At 30.8% G+C, this 17,758-nt stretch overlaps 1 protein-coding gene across 11 annotated transcripts; it reads left to right on the top strand.

Moving 5' to 3' along the window:
- Positions 1 to 339: 339 nt before the first annotated feature.
- LOC101203648 (histidine biosynthesis bifunctional protein hisIE, chloroplastic) lies at positions 340 to 8,800 on the top strand. 11 transcript variants are annotated; one of them, XM_031885772.1, is made up of 9 exons: positions 845 to 874; positions 1,017 to 1,216; positions 1,941 to 2,094; positions 2,187 to 2,300; positions 6,056 to 6,229; positions 6,840 to 7,085; positions 7,164 to 7,259; positions 7,473 to 7,624; positions 7,718 to 8,800. In XM_031885772.1, the coding sequence occupies exons 6-9, from the start codon at positions 6,927 to 6,929 to the stop codon at positions 7,929 to 7,931; spliced, it is 621 nt and encodes a 206-aa protein (XP_031741632.1). In that variant the 5' UTR covers positions 845 to 874; positions 1,017 to 1,216; positions 1,941 to 2,094; positions 2,187 to 2,300; positions 6,056 to 6,229; positions 6,840 to 6,926; the 3' UTR covers positions 7,932 to 8,800. The 11 variants fall into 11 exon arrangements, with proteins under 11 accessions (XP_004143768.1, XP_031741632.1, XP_031741633.1 ...); XM_031885773.1 differs by lacking the exon at positions 6,056 to 6,229 and adding an exon at positions 2,435 to 2,489; XM_031885767.1 differs by lacking the exon at positions 6,056 to 6,229 and having other exon boundaries at positions 2,190 to 2,300.
- The last annotated feature ends 8,958 nt before the right edge of the window (positions 8,801 to 17,758 follow it).

The raw sequence follows: 17,758 nt of genomic DNA, 5'->3' as shown, positions 1-17,758 counted from the left end.
ACATGTGTACGTAATAATTTTATGTCTTAATTTATATTTACTTATTTCTCTAAGAAAAAAAAACAATTTTATCTATAAAATTGGTTAAGAGGAGAGTGCAACAGTATATACTAACAAAGGACACTAGTTTAAAACTAAAATTTAGAGTTATTGTTAAAATTGTTACTCATGGTATTTAATTATAATTTGGTAGAAATTTGTAAGTTGTTCTCAATCTCAATTGTTTATTTATGATTTCTCCAGAAATTTCCTAACCTTCTCTTGTAATCGTTAGTTTAAAACCTTCTCTTGTCTCACTTCTCGTTTTCATTTCATTTTTCTTCTTTTCTCTCTTCTCCCCTTCTCTTCCCATTTATTCTCCCCTCTCCACCGGCCTCGATCACCGCCACTGCCTCGAGCCCACGTCCATAACCGTTAAAACCGACATCGCACCATCTCTCTCGTTATTAATTATGACCTTTTAACGAGCTCCTTCCGCCTCTCACTACCCAAAACGCCTTCCAACTACAATCATGGTCCTTCTAATTGATGAGTTTCTTCATTCTTCCTTCATCCTACTAAAATTCGGCCGGCGTCGGAGGGGGATAGCTTTTGAACGAGAATCATCCAATTTGGTTCATCGCCATCATGGGACTGTGTGTAGAGAGAGAAAGTATCAATTTGATTTAGCCCATCCTTTTACGTTTTACCCCCATGGATTTAGGGTTTCTAAACCCATGGGCTTAGCTTTTGATCCCAAGAAAACCAAGCCCAACTAACTATATTCCAAGCCCACGCTATTCTAGGGTTTCTTTCATCTTCTTCAAATGTTCCAAAAATCGTTTCAGCTGCGTCTATCCCTTCTTTTCGATTATCCTCTTCTGTGTTCTTATCAGTGAGTATTTTTTTTCCTCCATTCATTTAACACTCTGTTTTTCATTATTATTATTATTATTATTTGCTCGTGACTCTTTCGTTTTGGATCTATCTTTGTTCATATTCTTAGTTTTTGAAATTCTTTGTGGATGCATTTACAGATTGGATTCTGAGGTTTTTTCTTCTAAGAAATTTCGAAGGAAAATTCTTCCATATCAGAATGTGGACTAATGGATGCCAGTCTTTGACATTTTCCACACGTGTTTCTATATACAACAACTTTATTTCCGAGAAGCATCGATGGAGTCCTGTTTTTGCTTCAACAAACAAATCGGTGGTAGACCTCTCATTGCCAGCCAAGGTACTTAATTTGTTATTAGTTAACGATATATTTAGGGATTTTCTTAAGATCAAACTGAACCGAACCGAGTTCAGTTTGGTTCAGTTTAAAATTGTAAGGAAATTGAATGATCAAAACTGAACTGAACCAAAGGTTCTTATTATATATAGTATCAAACCCATCTAATTTGCTTATGTTAGTTTGGAAATATTATGATATTATCTATTTAGCTGAAAATATGATTTAAAAACGTTAGGTTGGAGGGCTTGATATATATTTTTATACAACTTTATTGACGGAAAAAAAGATGAGAGTACACTTTTTTATATAAACATACAATAAAGATGTGCTATAAATTGATCCATATATATTGAAAGTAATTAAGTACCCATGGAGAGGCTTGAGACCTGGCGTCCAAGAGGTGACGAGGGCGTAAATGCCACTATTGTAGTTACTTTGTTTGTTATAAATTTTGATATGCAATGTAGTTGCTGTGTTTTCCTTCAAAAGAAATGGTTAGTATTGTAGGAGAATATACTTAATCTATTGTAGTAAGGATATTAAATGTTGATGTTAACACTTGTGTGGATATGCAAGCCTGTGGGCATTGCACCTTGTGCCTTGTGCTGCTGAAACACTGTGTTATTATGAGGCCTTAGATACGTATGATATTAGTTGTGGGTATTTTTTTAAAAGAAAGAATTTTACCAGGCTCAGTGAGGAATCTATCTTGTTTATTTGGTAGGGACCGCTATATGTCTGGAAAAATAATTGGAGAGATTAGATCAATAATTTCCCCAAGGTGTTCATCGTTGCTCGATAATATTTATTATTGTTATCCGAACTACATCTGAACTCCACATTCTATAGAATCCAACTCAGTTGAATTCACTGCATTGGTATATTCTCGCATTTCTTTGCATTATGTATTCATAATGTATGTGTTGTTGAGTTATGTCTAATTTGACTAGAAGGCTGCACTTTTGAACAGAAGGTTGCAGAAGTGCAGCTAATTCATGATTAATATTGCACTGGATAGATGGGGTCGTGCTAATAAACAAGGTTCCATAGATTCCATTGCATATTCGAGACATGTGCCGATAAGGTACAATTATTTTATGATGGAGATGTGACTATGACTGTTGTCATTTTTGAATGATTCATAAATTTCTTTTTGTACACTGTATGTTGAAGAATTTTTCCAGACTTAATAAGGAATCTATCTTGTTCATTTGATAGGGTCCATAACATGTCTGGAAAATGAATCGGGAGATTTGACCAAAATCTCTTGAAGGTGTTCATCGTTGCTTGATAATACTTGTTTATTATTATTTGAGCTACATCTGGACTCTACATTCTATACAAGTCAAAACTCATTTGAGTTGATTTTATTGGTGTTTATCCACATTCCTTTGTATGATGTTTTGCTGTCAAGAATATGTTCTTATGAAAAGGAAGCTGCAGTCTGATTTTATCTTTTTTGAAAATAGGTATTTTGATTGTTCCTTGATTTGAATAGAAACAAAATTCTATTATTTCAATCTAGTTTAGTTATATTTTTTGGTGTTTGATTAAGAAGTATGGATGTGTTTGTGTTTGACACTTGTTGGACACAAGTGTGTTGGAGATGTGTAAAATACATCAGCAGAATAATGTTGATAGTAATAAATTTTGAGTGTGAAATATGCCATGAAGCTCATATACTTCATGAGGCAAAGAATTGATATCGAACTTGTAACGGATACTCACACATCCAGGTACTTACTAGATGTGTGATACACAATTTAGCATATATTTTTTTTAAAATTTTAATAAGATATGAACTTGTCCTTTGTGCGAAAAAATAGAAAATCAACTCATCTAATCTTCCCTAACCAAAAATTAAGCAATCTATTTAAAAGCCCACTAACCCAACTCGAGGTAAAAAGAACAAAACCAATCAAACTAGGGCCTGTTTGGATAGATAGAATTGAAATGAGAATAAGATTCCTGGGGATTAAGAATTTGTATTTGGTTGTGCATGAGAATGTTTTTAAGAATTTACAGGAATTTGTATTTAATTTTAATATATTAATTGATGAACAAGAAATTCAATTCAAAAATTTGAGAAAAAATAATTATTTAACAATCAAATAATAATTATGAAGTATTAATTAATAAAATAATTAATCAATGATAAACTAATTATAATTAATAAAAAAGAAATTCTTATTATATTGAAAAAATAATTATTTAACAATCAAATAATAATTATGAAGTATTAATTAATAAAATAATTAATCAATGATAAACTAATTATAATTAATAAAAAAGAAATTCTTATTATATTAATCATATTTATCATTAACTATCTATAAATATAATTAATTAATTGATAGTTTAATTGCCTTGGTTTTTTATAGTTTATTTAAAAACAAGTAGTATATTTGTGTATATATAGCTAATTATTAAATTAAAATAAAAAGTGAGTATATATTACATTGGAGTAGTTAAATAAATTCATACACTATAATTTAAACTATAATATAATTTTATAAACTAAAATTTTAATTTTCATGTAATTATTTGAAATTAATTAATTTTAATAATATATAATAAAGAAATGTATTAAAAGAGTAAGAAGGGTGGATATGTAGAAAACTCATCATTTTTGGACGGGTATTCATGTATAAAAAGATGCATGAGAATAACCTGTTCCTAAGGTTTATCTCTTACCCATTCCCATCCATATTTTCATCCCAATTCCCTCAATCTAAAAGGTCATGGATTCAATTTAAAGACTACCTACCTAGAATGAATTTTCTACTAATTTCCTTGACATCAAAATGTTGTTGGTTAGGTAGGTAGGTTCTATGAAATTTGTAGAGATCACATAAGCTAGCTTGAAAACTCATGGATGTATAAATAAAAAACTCTAAAATCGACTGTGGGGGAGAAGAGAATCAGGGAGGACGGGAAGAGGTAGAATAGGGGAGGAGGCTGGTTGGTTTCTAGGAGTGAAACAGTTTTTATATTTTCAGGGTCAGGGTTTTATTTTACTTTGGCTTTGGATCTTATTCGCCGTGGGCTTCTTTCTTCTTAAATAGATTTTTAGTTTTCTTCTTTTAGATGTCATTCTCTGTCTTGATTATTATTATTTAAAAGAATCGTCATTTTTTAATAACAAACTAAAAGCTAGTTTTAATTATTTTTTTTACTAGTATTTTACATAATTAATGAAAAACATCATTTTACTTTATCTTTTAAGTGTCTATATATATTTATTTATTTATATATATTTCTATAAATAGTGCGCCTTTGCCAAAAAATGCTCGTACTTTTTGTGCACCTAGCACTTAGGCTCTAGAGGGCCATTACGCTTTAGTTTGCCCAGGCATGGCTCTAGAGGGCCATTACGCTTTAGTTTGCCCAGGCATTTTCAAACACTACATTGGACTAACAATTGCACTAAGAACATCATTGAAGAACCCTGATCAAATACAAGCTTTTATCTATATATATATATATATATATATATATATATATATATATATATATGTTGTGCAAGATGGACCAACCATATACAGCAGAGTTCGGAGAAGATAACTTTTGCCTACTCCCACACTGAATAATACATTAGGTAATCCGACATTGGTTTGGTAAATACATCAATTATCTGTTTAGTGTTTAGAGATGGTGCACTCAAATCCTTTTCTTAAACACAAGATTTCGTACATAGGTGTCTAGTTCAATCTGTGCTTTGTTTCGGAGTGCAAAATAGGGTGGAAGTAAGGAATAGATAATTCATTTTAACAAGTAACGATTTCATACCATTTATGTTGCAACTAATGCCAGACAGTGGTTTCAACCTCAATGCTAGAACTTGAAATTGTAGATTACTTCTTTGAACGCCAAGCGATCAGATTTCCTCTCAGAAAAACACATAATCTTGATTATTCTAGATGTCATCTGAATAGGCCGCCCATTCGGCATCAGCAAATCCAGAGAATATGACAACAATTTCTTATCAGCCACCCCGAAATAGGTATTGTAAAAATCTTTTCACCAATTGCCAGTTCAAAACAACATGAGAGGCCTATTGTGAAGCGTCCAACATGTTTATAATATATAAACATCATGAAAAGACTCTGCACGTTTGGCCTATAAAATAGGACCACTGATCATAGGAGTAATCAGTTTAGTCTCATCCATTTTTGTTCTATGCAATACGTCCATTATATATTTTTACAGGGATAAAAACATCCCTCTATTCATAGGATAATATACTTCAATTCCTAAGAAAGAACAGAGCTTACCAAGATCTTTTAGAGCAAATGTGCCATGTAAAGTATGAATGAGTTTATCAATTTTAGCAGATGAACTCATCATAGCTATGATATCATTAGCATATGCCAACACGTTACAACAAGTTGCAAGTTGGAGCAATATGAATTAATAGTAGTGTCTTAGCTTTAGAAGTATGAGAACCTAGCTGATGCAAACAAGCACTTTATCCCCTATACAATTCTCAAGGGGTCTATTTGAGACCATATTAGGTCTTTTTAAGATCAAAATAATAGTTGAGGACTTGACACTCGATAACCAAAAGGTTGATATGTGGATATTGATTAAGCAAGCAATTTATGTGAACAAGCATTATTCACATCAAGTTGTTTAATCAACCTTTCATGTAGTCAGTATCAAAGGTTTGATTGAAACCCTTAACAACTAAATTTTAGTGCTTTATAATGAGCAATAGTGCCAAAAGAAGTTCCTTTTAATTTAACACCCATTTAGAACCTCCGATTTTCTTATCACAGGGCTTTGTAACTAACTCCCATATTTTGTTTCTAATCAGATTGTTGTATTCATCTTCCATAGTTTTGTTTCTCTGAGGTGCATCACGTGGCCGGGTTTAAAAATACTACTCTTCCCTTGAGTCATCATAGGGTGAGTTGAATGGGTGTTGAGGTTGCAACTTGATGAACATTAGTAGTACTTTGAGTTACTCCATCTTGAGACCCTCCAAAAGAACTCTATAAAGGATGCACATGTGTAAGTATTGGATAATCAAGGTTCCGGATAAATGCAATAATATTGTTTCTTACCTACTTATGTTCCAAGTAGAAGTAGATATAGAAGTAGACAGAAGTAGACAGAAGTAGATTTAGGTATAGAGAAGAGATATGAGCTACAAGAGTTGTGTCAATAGAATTTTTGGGTTTGTTATTTGATATAGCAAAAGGAAAACACATTTCATGACGTGTGTGTCGTTGAGAATGTGCTTTTTGGAAAACACCATGTCTATTTTGATTCTTCACTTTTAAAGATGTACATTTTGATAGTTTAAAGATTAAAACAAAATAAACAAAAATTCAGGAAACAGATGAGGTTTAAAGCAAGTTTTATCGTAAAATCTCAATTAAATATACATGTATATATATTTGATTGAATTCTTCTATTTTTAGTTGTTAAATTGTTCACATATTCCATTTCTTATTCTAAATGATCTATCATGAAATATTTTAATTCAAAGATTCAATAAATTTGAGGATTGGTTCTGCTACTTTCATCGATTGTTTGTGTTTCTCCTAGTTTTTCTTTATTTTGTTCTTCTAATTAGGTTGTATCATGTAATCAACTAATATTGCACTATATGTTTCAGGTTGAAAGTCTGTTAGATGGCTTAAAATGGGACGACAAAGGTCTGGTAGTAGCTACAGCTCAAAATGTTGACACCGGAACTATATTAATGCAAGGATTTGCAAACAAGGAGGCTGTTTTGAAAACTGCATTGGAACGCAGGGCTACATTCTACAGCCGATCACGATCTCAACTGTGGACAAAGGGAGAGACCTCCAATAACTTCATAAATATTCACGACATATCTCTAGACTGTGATCGTGATTCTGTACGGCTCGTAACTTAAAACTCAACTTTGTCGTGATTCACTATGCATGGCTAACTCAGTCTTAAAACCGATTGTTAGATAATTTATCTTGGGAAGCCTGTTGGGCCTGCTTGTCATACTGGAACTGCCACATGCTTTTATACATCACTAGATGATTTGATAGACGATCCACAGGTTTGCTGCATCAACATACTTGTTTTTGCTTAATGTGGAGAACAAGAGCCTCTTTGGATTGATTTTCAAAGTGTTTGTAAATGTTTTCTTTCCACTTGTAAACACTTATTTAAACATTTTGAAAGTCAATCCAGTTTACAAATTTAAACATTTTGAAGTCAATCCAAACACGTCCTAAGTTTGCTAAACTTATATGTTTGATAATTCTTGTAGGCTGGAAAGAGTAAGTTGGCATTGTCTACTTTGTACTCATTAGAGAATATAATCTCCCAACGCAAAGCAGAATTAGCATCTTTGCAAACTGGCAAGCCCTCTTGGACGAAACGTCTATTGCTCGAGAACAAATTGCTCTGCTCTAAAATTCGGTATTTGTGTTTGATATCAACATTCACTTTTTTCCTCCATGTAGTTCTAGTTTTTGACATGGGTCAGTGTTCATTTCAATAAATAATCGACAGGGAAGAAGCAGATGAATTGTGTCGAACAATGGAAGAGAACGAGGATAAGTCTCGCACTGCCTCGGAAGCGGCAGATGTGGTGTACCATATCCTGGTTTCTCTAGCAGTTAAAGAGGTAAAGTTCGAGGAGGTTCTTGAACATTTGCGTGAGAGATTTTCTCAGTCGGGTATAGAGGAGAAGAAAAATCGAGCACCAAAAGTTACCAAGAATTAAGAATCCGTCGACATGTCAATATATTCGTAAGTAGAAGGGTTGAATAAGTTGCAGACCATGGGTATCTCCTTATCTTTTATGAATACTCGTTGAACAGGAAAAAAAAAAAAATCTATTTAGTTTAATATATATAAAACTAAATACTAATATCGATATTTATAACTTAGTAGGGTTAAAAATATAACTTAATTTCTAATATATATATATAAGTATTGACTTGTAGAAATAACCATCAATATTTATGGATATATGGAATGTTATGTTTGTAAAATTGAAATACAAAATCCATGTCAACGTCAATATTTTAATCCTTGGCTTAGTATGTGAGGATTAAAATATCAATGTCGATATTGATATTAAGATTTTAATTTTACATATATATATCAATGGTTATTGGTGGATATTCTTGTAAGTTAAAAGAATTATAAATTTTACTTTTAGACTAAATAGACGACATTTAGTTCTTTTCTCCTATGTTTTATGAGGATTTACAAAAGATACATGAGATATAAATGGATATGTAGTATTGTTATTGAACACTTTGATTTACAGATATATTGACATGTCGACGGAGATTTCGATTATATGGTAATGTTGGTATGATGAAGAGGATCCACGTAAGTTGTGTTGGGAAAGCTTGAATAAAGAGTTTGGTGGGATGGAGTGAGTTTTACATCCCAATGTTTATTTTGGAAGTCTATCGAAGTCTTTGATTGTCATAATTTCAATAATTTTCTTTTGTGTTTGTGTTGCAGCTGTTACTGTTGACTGAGATTAGGTCTCTGTTCCTTTCACATGTACACTCTTATTACTATTAAAGATTTTATTATTATTATTATAAGCTCAAGATTATTACATGTTTGACTTTAGAGTTGGGTTAAAATTATGAATTGTATGCAAATTGTGTATCGCAACAACTCCGAAGCTCTCTTTTGGTTTAATATCAATAGCTTGATAAAACAAAATAAATGATTAAGATTGGTATCTATGAAGCGTAGAGTATTATGCTTAAGGATACTTATTTTGTTCTTCAAAAAGGGCCACACGTTTTCAATTTTGGTCTCTAAGTCTCCCCTACAGTATCTATCTAAATTGATAATTGATAATTGATATTTGACATTTGACACATTGAACTCTTTTCTTCTCATTACATATATGTCTTAATTGAGAAAAATGTATGTTTATATGCAGTTGTATATATACACAATGTATTTGTATTCTACTCTGATTGTATCTTATGTCACATGTACTTTTTTAATCAATAACTAGTTCATGTTTGCACATATACACAGTTCATTCATTCTCTATGGACATTTTTTTCTGGATGATCTCGTGTTCTCCATACCAAATCTGACGATTTCATGAAGGTATTTGTGCCATATGAGAATGAATGTCAATGTTTTTGTTTCTGTATTATATTTCAAATAAATCTAATTTTTGTTGTTTGAATTTGGGATTTTATTTTAACTATTTTTAGACTAACACAACTTTTTTTTTTTTTTTTTAAATTGTTGGTTTGGAAATCTTTTGAAAAGCTAATTTGGTAATGTGTTCAAGATTACTGGGGATTTCTTCAAAAAGGTGGAGAGAGTGTTTTGATGGACGAGTAGATTTGACTGTTTGGTCTCATGCATAAATACATTTCTCGAAGCCTGTTTATGTTGGGGTTAGCTTTCATGCCTACTTCATTTGGTAATGGTAAGTTAGAATGTTTTGATTTATTTACTTATTTAAGTTATTTTTGACATGATTTCATTCTAAAATAATTGTTTTTATTTCATAAAAAAAAAGTTCAATTAAATCACGATTTCATATTTCTCTTATAGGTATTTTATATTCCTCTGTGAATTGAATCAAATGGGTGTTCGTTTTTATGTGTATTGTTATATATAAATCTTAATTTTAATCTCATTTCCATTTAGATATATATTCCACATATTATAACGAGATATATATTTTCCACATACTTTGTCATAATCATATTATTTGAAATAAAAAAGTATTTGTATTTGAAATTGAAAACAAAACAAAATTGTCCTTTTGCATGTGGGGGAACATGAGACCCAGCTTTAGTACCTTCATTTATAATTTTGTTTTTGAAATATTTTCTACTTATTGTTTATTTCTATATATTTTTTTTAATGCAATATTTCTAAACAATTTTTGAAATGAATTCATAGGTGTAATTAGTGTTTAAAAGCTTAATATATTAAAATAAAAATCAAATGTCAATCAAATAGAACTTTGGTTCTTAAAAATATCAATAGTGTCTAAGGCAAGGTTAACTTTTTTGTCAATCATATTTCTACATTTTTATCCTGTGAGTTATTCTAATCTCTTTTACAATCTTTGTTTTATTAAGTAATCTCATTCCATTCTTCTAGTCATCTTCATTGAATTAATGTTTAGTCAAACATCCATCTGTTGCAATATAACTTTTATTAGTGTAGACAAAATGAATATAACGAGTGAAAATTTGAACTTAGAAATATTTTGATAGTAAAATCGCGATATTTTGAAACCTATGAACTAAATTGAAACCAAACTAAAAAACCTAAGTACTGAAATGTGTAATATTTTAAAACCAAAGGATCAAATAGAAATTAGACTCCTAATCCTAAGGACCGAAAATCTAACTTTTTTCTAACTAGTAATTTATGTGTATGAGAGTGACGTGTTAGACGTATGTTATATCTTAATGAAATTCTCACAGGAAAAACTGAATTGTTATATTTAATCATTGCATATCGAAGGTTTTGATATCAAACTATTACTTTTTAAAACTACATAGATCACATGTATTTTCTTTTAAACCTAATCTAGCTAGCATAGATGTTTTGACTCAAATCTTTGAGTTTGTCTCTATTTCAAATAAAGTTCTATTGGATGAACATAGACCAACGTCAAATCATAAAGAAAAAAAAGAACTTTCTCAATCTTGATTACAATAAAATGCTATTGGCATCTTTTGTGTTTGTGATTAATGAATACTCTTCTCAATGAAAAGAAGAGTGAGGAGCCTATGTGAAAAGTTAATACCAAAACTAAACACTAAGATAGTCAATAATATCAAGAAATTCATTAATTCCTCAAGCCATCTATCCTATGAATAAAGAAAAAGAGGACCACGTTCTGAATGGCTTTTCTAGTCCCCTATTCTAATCTATATTTGTTTGTTGTGTTGTATAAAGATTTGGTATTTATTTAGACAACCAAAATTGTTTTAATTATTTGTTTGGACTTTCTTTTCTTAGGAATGCCCTATGAATGTAGGGGCAAAGTAGTTACGTACTCTATCGATAACTCATTTGATAATGATCGTTGATTGGTTTAGAAGAATCAAATTGAATTCACTTGTTTCTTTTCTCTTCTTTTTACATTTGCACTTGTCTTTAGTCTTAATTTGAACACAAAAGTATTTCTGCAACCCATCTAAGTGTTCGGTCACAAATTACCTTCTTACAAATCTATTTTTATTTTAACAAGATGTTTTCTTAAAAAGATATATTTTTCGTATGTGATGAGAAAGGTTGTATAGAAAATGTGTGGCCTAATTTGAATATAGAGATGGTATGAAATGTTTCTTCTCATCTTTAATAATAATTATAAATGCAAGATCCCTTATGTCAAATGCCTACATCTTAAAAGGTATCCTAAGAAGATTATTTTGGGGTGGTAGTCTCATTTTGTCTTTCTTTCACCTTTGTAATTGTCTTATATAGTAGATTTCACTTCTAAACAACTATAATCTTTTACAAATAGTATATTTTATTGTTAATATAATAGACTAACCAAAGTTAAATGTTCTTGTAAATATAATTATTATAAGTGTAGATATCAATAACCTACATAGATGATCAATTTTTATATAACTTTCATTCAACTTCATGTTATAACATTTACTCCAATTGAATTCCATAGTGTAACAAATATCATGACATGTTCTATAAATAGCTACAGGTGTGTGTTGCCTTTGTAAGACACACCACACTTGAGTTCAATTGTTCTCTACTTCTTCGCTTCTCTATTCTTCTTTTGTGTTATTTCATTGTTCTTATTTAGTTTATTTATTCATATTTTATAACATGTTATCAGTACGAGTCTCTACAATTTTATCATTGAGAAAATGTAGGCTGTAATATTTGTTTGTTTTTTGTTTTGTATTTGTGAACATTGCATGAAATATTCTATATATGCATATATTATGCATATAGTTTGAGATGTAATCTTTTATACCTATTGACATGTTGTAATTCTACATATTATGTTTACAAAATTATTGTTTGTTAAAAAATGTTGTTAGTTCATACCAAGATTATGGTTTGGTTCATCTTAATTTACTTATGATTTATGAGATTGTTTATGTTTTTTTTTTTCATCTACAATAAGTTTAAGGTTTGCATGATTGATCATGTTTGGTTCTTATTTCAATTATTTTTACAAACTATGTATAATTTATGAGTTCTTTATGATTTGTGTCAAAAATATAATTGTCTACTTCTATTAGTATAAGTTTTATAATTGTTTTTATGATTTAAATATTTTTTTATCAGTTTACCTAAGCATGTTGTTGATAATTTTTTTTAACATGTTATGTATAAGTATGTTGCAAAATTAATATTTTTGGTGTGTATATTTGTAAACCCCGAACCCTAAGAGACTTGGTTTTTTTCAAAGAATTTGAAAGAATAATTTTAGATGAAGTTAAGATGGGAAAATAGGCTTGAGAAGTGTCATTATAAGTGTGTCATAGTAGGAGAAAAGATGGAAAATTATGAAGAAATGGTTTAAAAGTTAAAGGGAAGTGAAGTTGAAAAGAGGAAAAAATTGGCTAAGCCCACATCTTAAGTGTTTTGAACTTAGTGGGCAGCCAAAAGAAGAGAAAATAACCTCTAAAGAGATTATCTTAGCCTTTTAGAGATAGGTAGGTGACCAAGTTTGAGTATGTGTGGCTAGGTGTGGAAGGCTTGCTCAAAGAGGTTATTTGAGCGCGATGACCTTGACTAGGTGAGAAGACATGTTTTTAGAGATCATATGCGCAGTTTGGAGTGACAAGAAAGCATTTATAGAGGTTAGTTGACATTGAAAAGTTAGGCGAGATGAGGTTAACGACCATGGTAATTGAGGTTAGCAAGGAGTTTTGGTTTGATGTTTGGTGCTTTGACATTTTGGTTAGACAAGATGATGAAGATGTAGAGTCAGTGGAGTACTTTATAGGTGTAATTTGCATGCATAGTTTAAATTTTAGATAATAGGAGATGTCAATAAAAATTCACGTAGGCTTAAGTACAAATAGGTCACTTTAGATAGACATTTTTCTCAAACTACCCGTGTGTTTTGGCTAAAATTAATCTCCAAAGATAAAAAATTGAGTCTAGTTTTTAGACTAGGACTACCCTATGATTTTGAGCAAGAGACATTGAGTTTGAGCTGAAGGAAGTGAAGAAAGTCAGTTTTCGGATGAATTTGTGTAAGGTAGACTTCTAGAGAGTTGTAGAGCTTCTCCTTTAGAATTTGAAGCTAATATTTTGAGGTAAGAAAATTAAGACATTTTCTAGCAAATTTGTAGAAGGAAATTATTTCATTTGAGTTATGTATTTTAAGGCATTAAGCTCTAAAGTTAAGTTATGGTTATGATCGAAAAATGAATTTTTGGACAATAGAGGTTGTTGGCCGAGTGTCAGTGGGTTGCTAGGGGAGATGTGTGTTCATTTGGGTTTAAAGAGGTTGGTATGATATGCTTGAGCTTGTGTTGGATGCATAGACCAAGCGTAAGGCAAATAAGGCACAAGACGCGCGCGTGCCAACCTCTGCCATACATCACTGCACGTTAGCCACATGCCAAATGTGTGTTTTTGGACTTTTTTTTTTTTTTTTTTTTTTTTATGTTTTTTGGATTTGTAAACAAAGTTTTGATACTTTTATGACTTAAAGGAATTGAAAGGAATTATTTTCCATTATTTTAGGTCAAGAAGAGATCTGACAAGTTTAAAAGATTTGTCATTTAGAACTCCACTCGAATAATACCGTGTGTGCAATATTGTTAGAAGTAAAGTTCAAAACCAAGGGTTACTTTACAATATTCTAAATCATTGTCACTATGTAAATGTTCAAGTTGTAAAACACATTTTCTTAAGTACAATATTACACAGATAGATACTGCTCAATGAAAATGTTTTTAAAACTTTCAAATGGAGACTTGTTAGTATAAAAATTCAAGTGGGAAATTGTTGATGAAATATTTTTTACCGTTACAAACGGATTTCAACTGTTACAGCTGTTACTGATCGTTTTGACCATTACATCCTTTATCACATTGAGTCATTATGCTTAGCTCCACTATATATATGACACACCTCTTTTTCATTTCAACATATCAAAATGAAATACACATTCCTCTCCTCTTATCTTCTACTTCGTATATTCTCTCATTTTTTTTTTGCTTTCTTCTAATCTTTTTTTTTTAGTAACTAAGTATCTAACGAGTGTTAGTATACCAGTTGGTTCCAATGCAGTTTCTACTGATGAATTAAAGGTTGTTTTATCCTGGAGACAATTGGTCACTTTAAATCTGTTTGCACATACGAGTAGAGCCACGAAACATCTTAAATAGAGCGAGATCCACGACTCAACCATTTTGTTAATGTGATTCTATTTTTCAGATTTTTCTACTATGACACTTAGCTCTAGCGAAATGCAATAGCAAAAATTATTAAATCATTAGGGTTAAGTCTTAGGGTTTCTAGCTTATTTTGTCTCGTAGTCATCATAGCCGATATAGTTCACTAATCAAGATATGCATGCCATTAGGAATAACTTGTTTTGAATTTTCTTTTAAATAGAAATGAAAATTAAAAAAAAGAAATCCAACTAAGGGTGTGTTTAATTGGTAGTGCTCTTGAGATGGTCAAAATCATTTTATACTTTGCCAAAATCACTTTTCCTTCAAATGATAATGGTGTTTGACTTGAACTAAAATTGATTTTAGAAAAATATAAAATCATTTCAAATTGATTTGAAGAAATTAGGTGATAGCTAGGTGATTTTTGTTCAATGAGTGATTGAGAATCATGTTAGGATTTTATGTCCTAAAACTCATGATTCGTGAATGTTAAGCTATTCTCCTCAATAAAACTACTATTAAGATATTATTCAATAAATTATTGTCGAGTAAGAAATTTGCTCATTATAAATTCTGAATCTAATAAACTAAGGTTCCTGAACTATAGTATGAATACTGAGACTTCATGTAGTGAAATAAACGTGAATCAAGTTTGAGTAGATAGTCTGAACAATCTATAATATAGATATATGGTTGGACACTTTATTTTGGGATACTATGGATGCATGTGGCTCACTTTGTAAATAGTACAAACTACGTGATCTTATATTGTTCATGTAGAGACATGAGAGTGGAGACATCATATGTGAAAGAGTTTGCATAAGACTAGACCATGAAATAATCACTTTTACTTTATAATACAATTTACTATTTAAAATTGACTATTTCGACTTCGATGACCTAATTAAACTCGACCTTGATTATGAGCTAACTATGAACTCTTGTTTACTCGAGGTTATCTTTAGATCTGCATAGTTGAGGGCAACTCAACGATGGTAGCTCAATAGACCTCGCTCATTTCAAGATTAAGATTTGTGGATAGTTGGGGACAAAGGGTGCAAGATGTAATTCACTCATACTCGCTTTTAGAGATAGTAGAAAGATTGTTCCCTTAAGTGTTGCCCTCCAAATCCTAAACAAAAAGTCTCGACCTCTCATTGGCTTGAGAGAGATTCAGTTTAATGGTTGGATCATAAACCAATTGTTAATTGGAGGATCAATTAAGGTTTAAGAACCAAAATGTAATATCGGGAGTAAAATGATATTTCAACCTAGTCAAAATTATGAACAACATGTGAAGGTTGACTTACTAAGGGTGGTTATATTAGATAGATATATCTACCATGAGAAGAGTGCAACTACAGGCTATAGTGGACAGTCTCGTTAGTTAACGAATGATGATTAACTAGGTTAAAAGAGTTTAGCTAGTTAATATTTGATTGTTGGAGTTTATGATTTGTTGCTCCATTAAAGTCCTTCTACCAGCTCATTATAGAGTTAAACTTAAAACTACGTGATCGAAAAATTTGAATTATTCAAATTGATTTAGAGATTGAATTATTAATAACATTCCAAACAAATTGAGAGAAATTATTTTTAAATATTAAAAAAATTATAGATTCAAATTAGGTCAATCGATTTGATCACGATTCATAGTAAAAAATAATAATATATAATATTAATTAACTAAATAGTTTAATTGATTATATATCATTTTATTTTTATTTAACTAAAATAATCTTAATTAATTAATGAGATTAACTAATATTAGTTTGTTAATGGAAATTTCCAACTTATGGTGTAAATATGAATAAGAATATAAGGTCTTTGCTTGATGAAGTGTTCGTAATCTAATTCTCCACAAATTCCCACTAAGCCATTCAATATAATACTAATTATCTATGCAAATTGTTTTGCATGTGAACTGCTTAGAAATACTTAAATTTTAATTGAATTTAAACCCAATGATGCTTAGTAATATGTTGGAAATTACTTTGTTCATATCATCTTCTCTACTAAAAAAAACTCTTCAAATTCATCCCTTGATTAATTCCACAAATTAACAGCAACAATTTGAACAACACTATATATGTTCATATCAACTTTGTCCCGTCCCACCCCACAACGTATCTGGACCCTCGTGTTATGGCACGTGGATGCGACTTGAGCGCAACTCTGATATCTCAAAATGAAACTCCAGAACGCTCAATTATTTACCTTTGAATCTTACACTTTACGCTTAGATTGAACTTGGACCCTTAGAACTACTAAGCGATAAAAGAATCTATGATTGCAAGATAAACAAACTTCTTTATTAACTTTTATCAACATGCGTTCAAATACACAATACATGCTTTCTTGAATACAAAGTACTATAAAACAAAGACTTCAGATCTTCAACGCCTAACACAACTTCTTCAAACTTAAACTTAAAAACGCTTAGCTTGCTCGCCTTACCGTTCTTAAATTGGCTTCAACTCCTTGATACCGGAGGAAGAGAAACTTAACACATAAGTCAAATACTTAGTGAGTTAGGTTTTATAAATTCTTTTGGGACATACAATACAATCAAGCAAATTTATTTTCTAAAAACAGGCTCACTCCTTATTCCAAACATAAATTACACATTAGCTTCCACTTATTTCTTTTGCCAAGAACATGAATCATTCCCACGCATGTACTACATTGATGGCCACATCATCAACAACCCTTGGAGAATTTTTCGGTTCATTTCTCGTTGCTCAGGCTGTTAACTCTCAATATGCTCCTTTCAACGCATTGGCCAACTTCTTACCGCCATGTGATTCTTTCACCCTATGGTTGCCTTGACTCATTATGTGCATATAATAGCTAGCTAATGATATGAATAAAGCTAATGGTTTATTCGTATACATGAAACTCATACAATCTTCAAATATAAAACTTTAACTTAGAAGACATTTGTGTTGTCTCATAAGCATTAACAACGTTAAACATGTGTTACATAGCATAATACAACAATACAAGACTTTGAAAGAAGACTTTAGAACAATATTCTTTCTTTTTAGAAAATTACTCACAAAAGACTAAGTTCCTTCCTAACCTCCATGTTTCCTTCTTTTCGTATAGTGACTTCCTTAACAGATTAACACTTGGTAATTTCTCTTGGTAAATTCAAAATAACAACACTTCCTTCAAATTCTTCAATCCTATTTATATTAATCCC

This window comes from Cucumis sativus, chromosome 5 (assembly GCF_000004075.3).
Source record: "Cucumis sativus cultivar 9930 chromosome 5, Cucumber_9930_V3, whole genome shotgun sequence".
Classification (NCBI taxonomy): Eukaryota; Viridiplantae; Streptophyta; class Magnoliopsida; order Cucurbitales; family Cucurbitaceae; genus Cucumis; species Cucumis sativus.
Note: the sequence above shows the minus strand (reverse complement) of the source record. Positions and strands in the feature narration are given on the sequence as shown.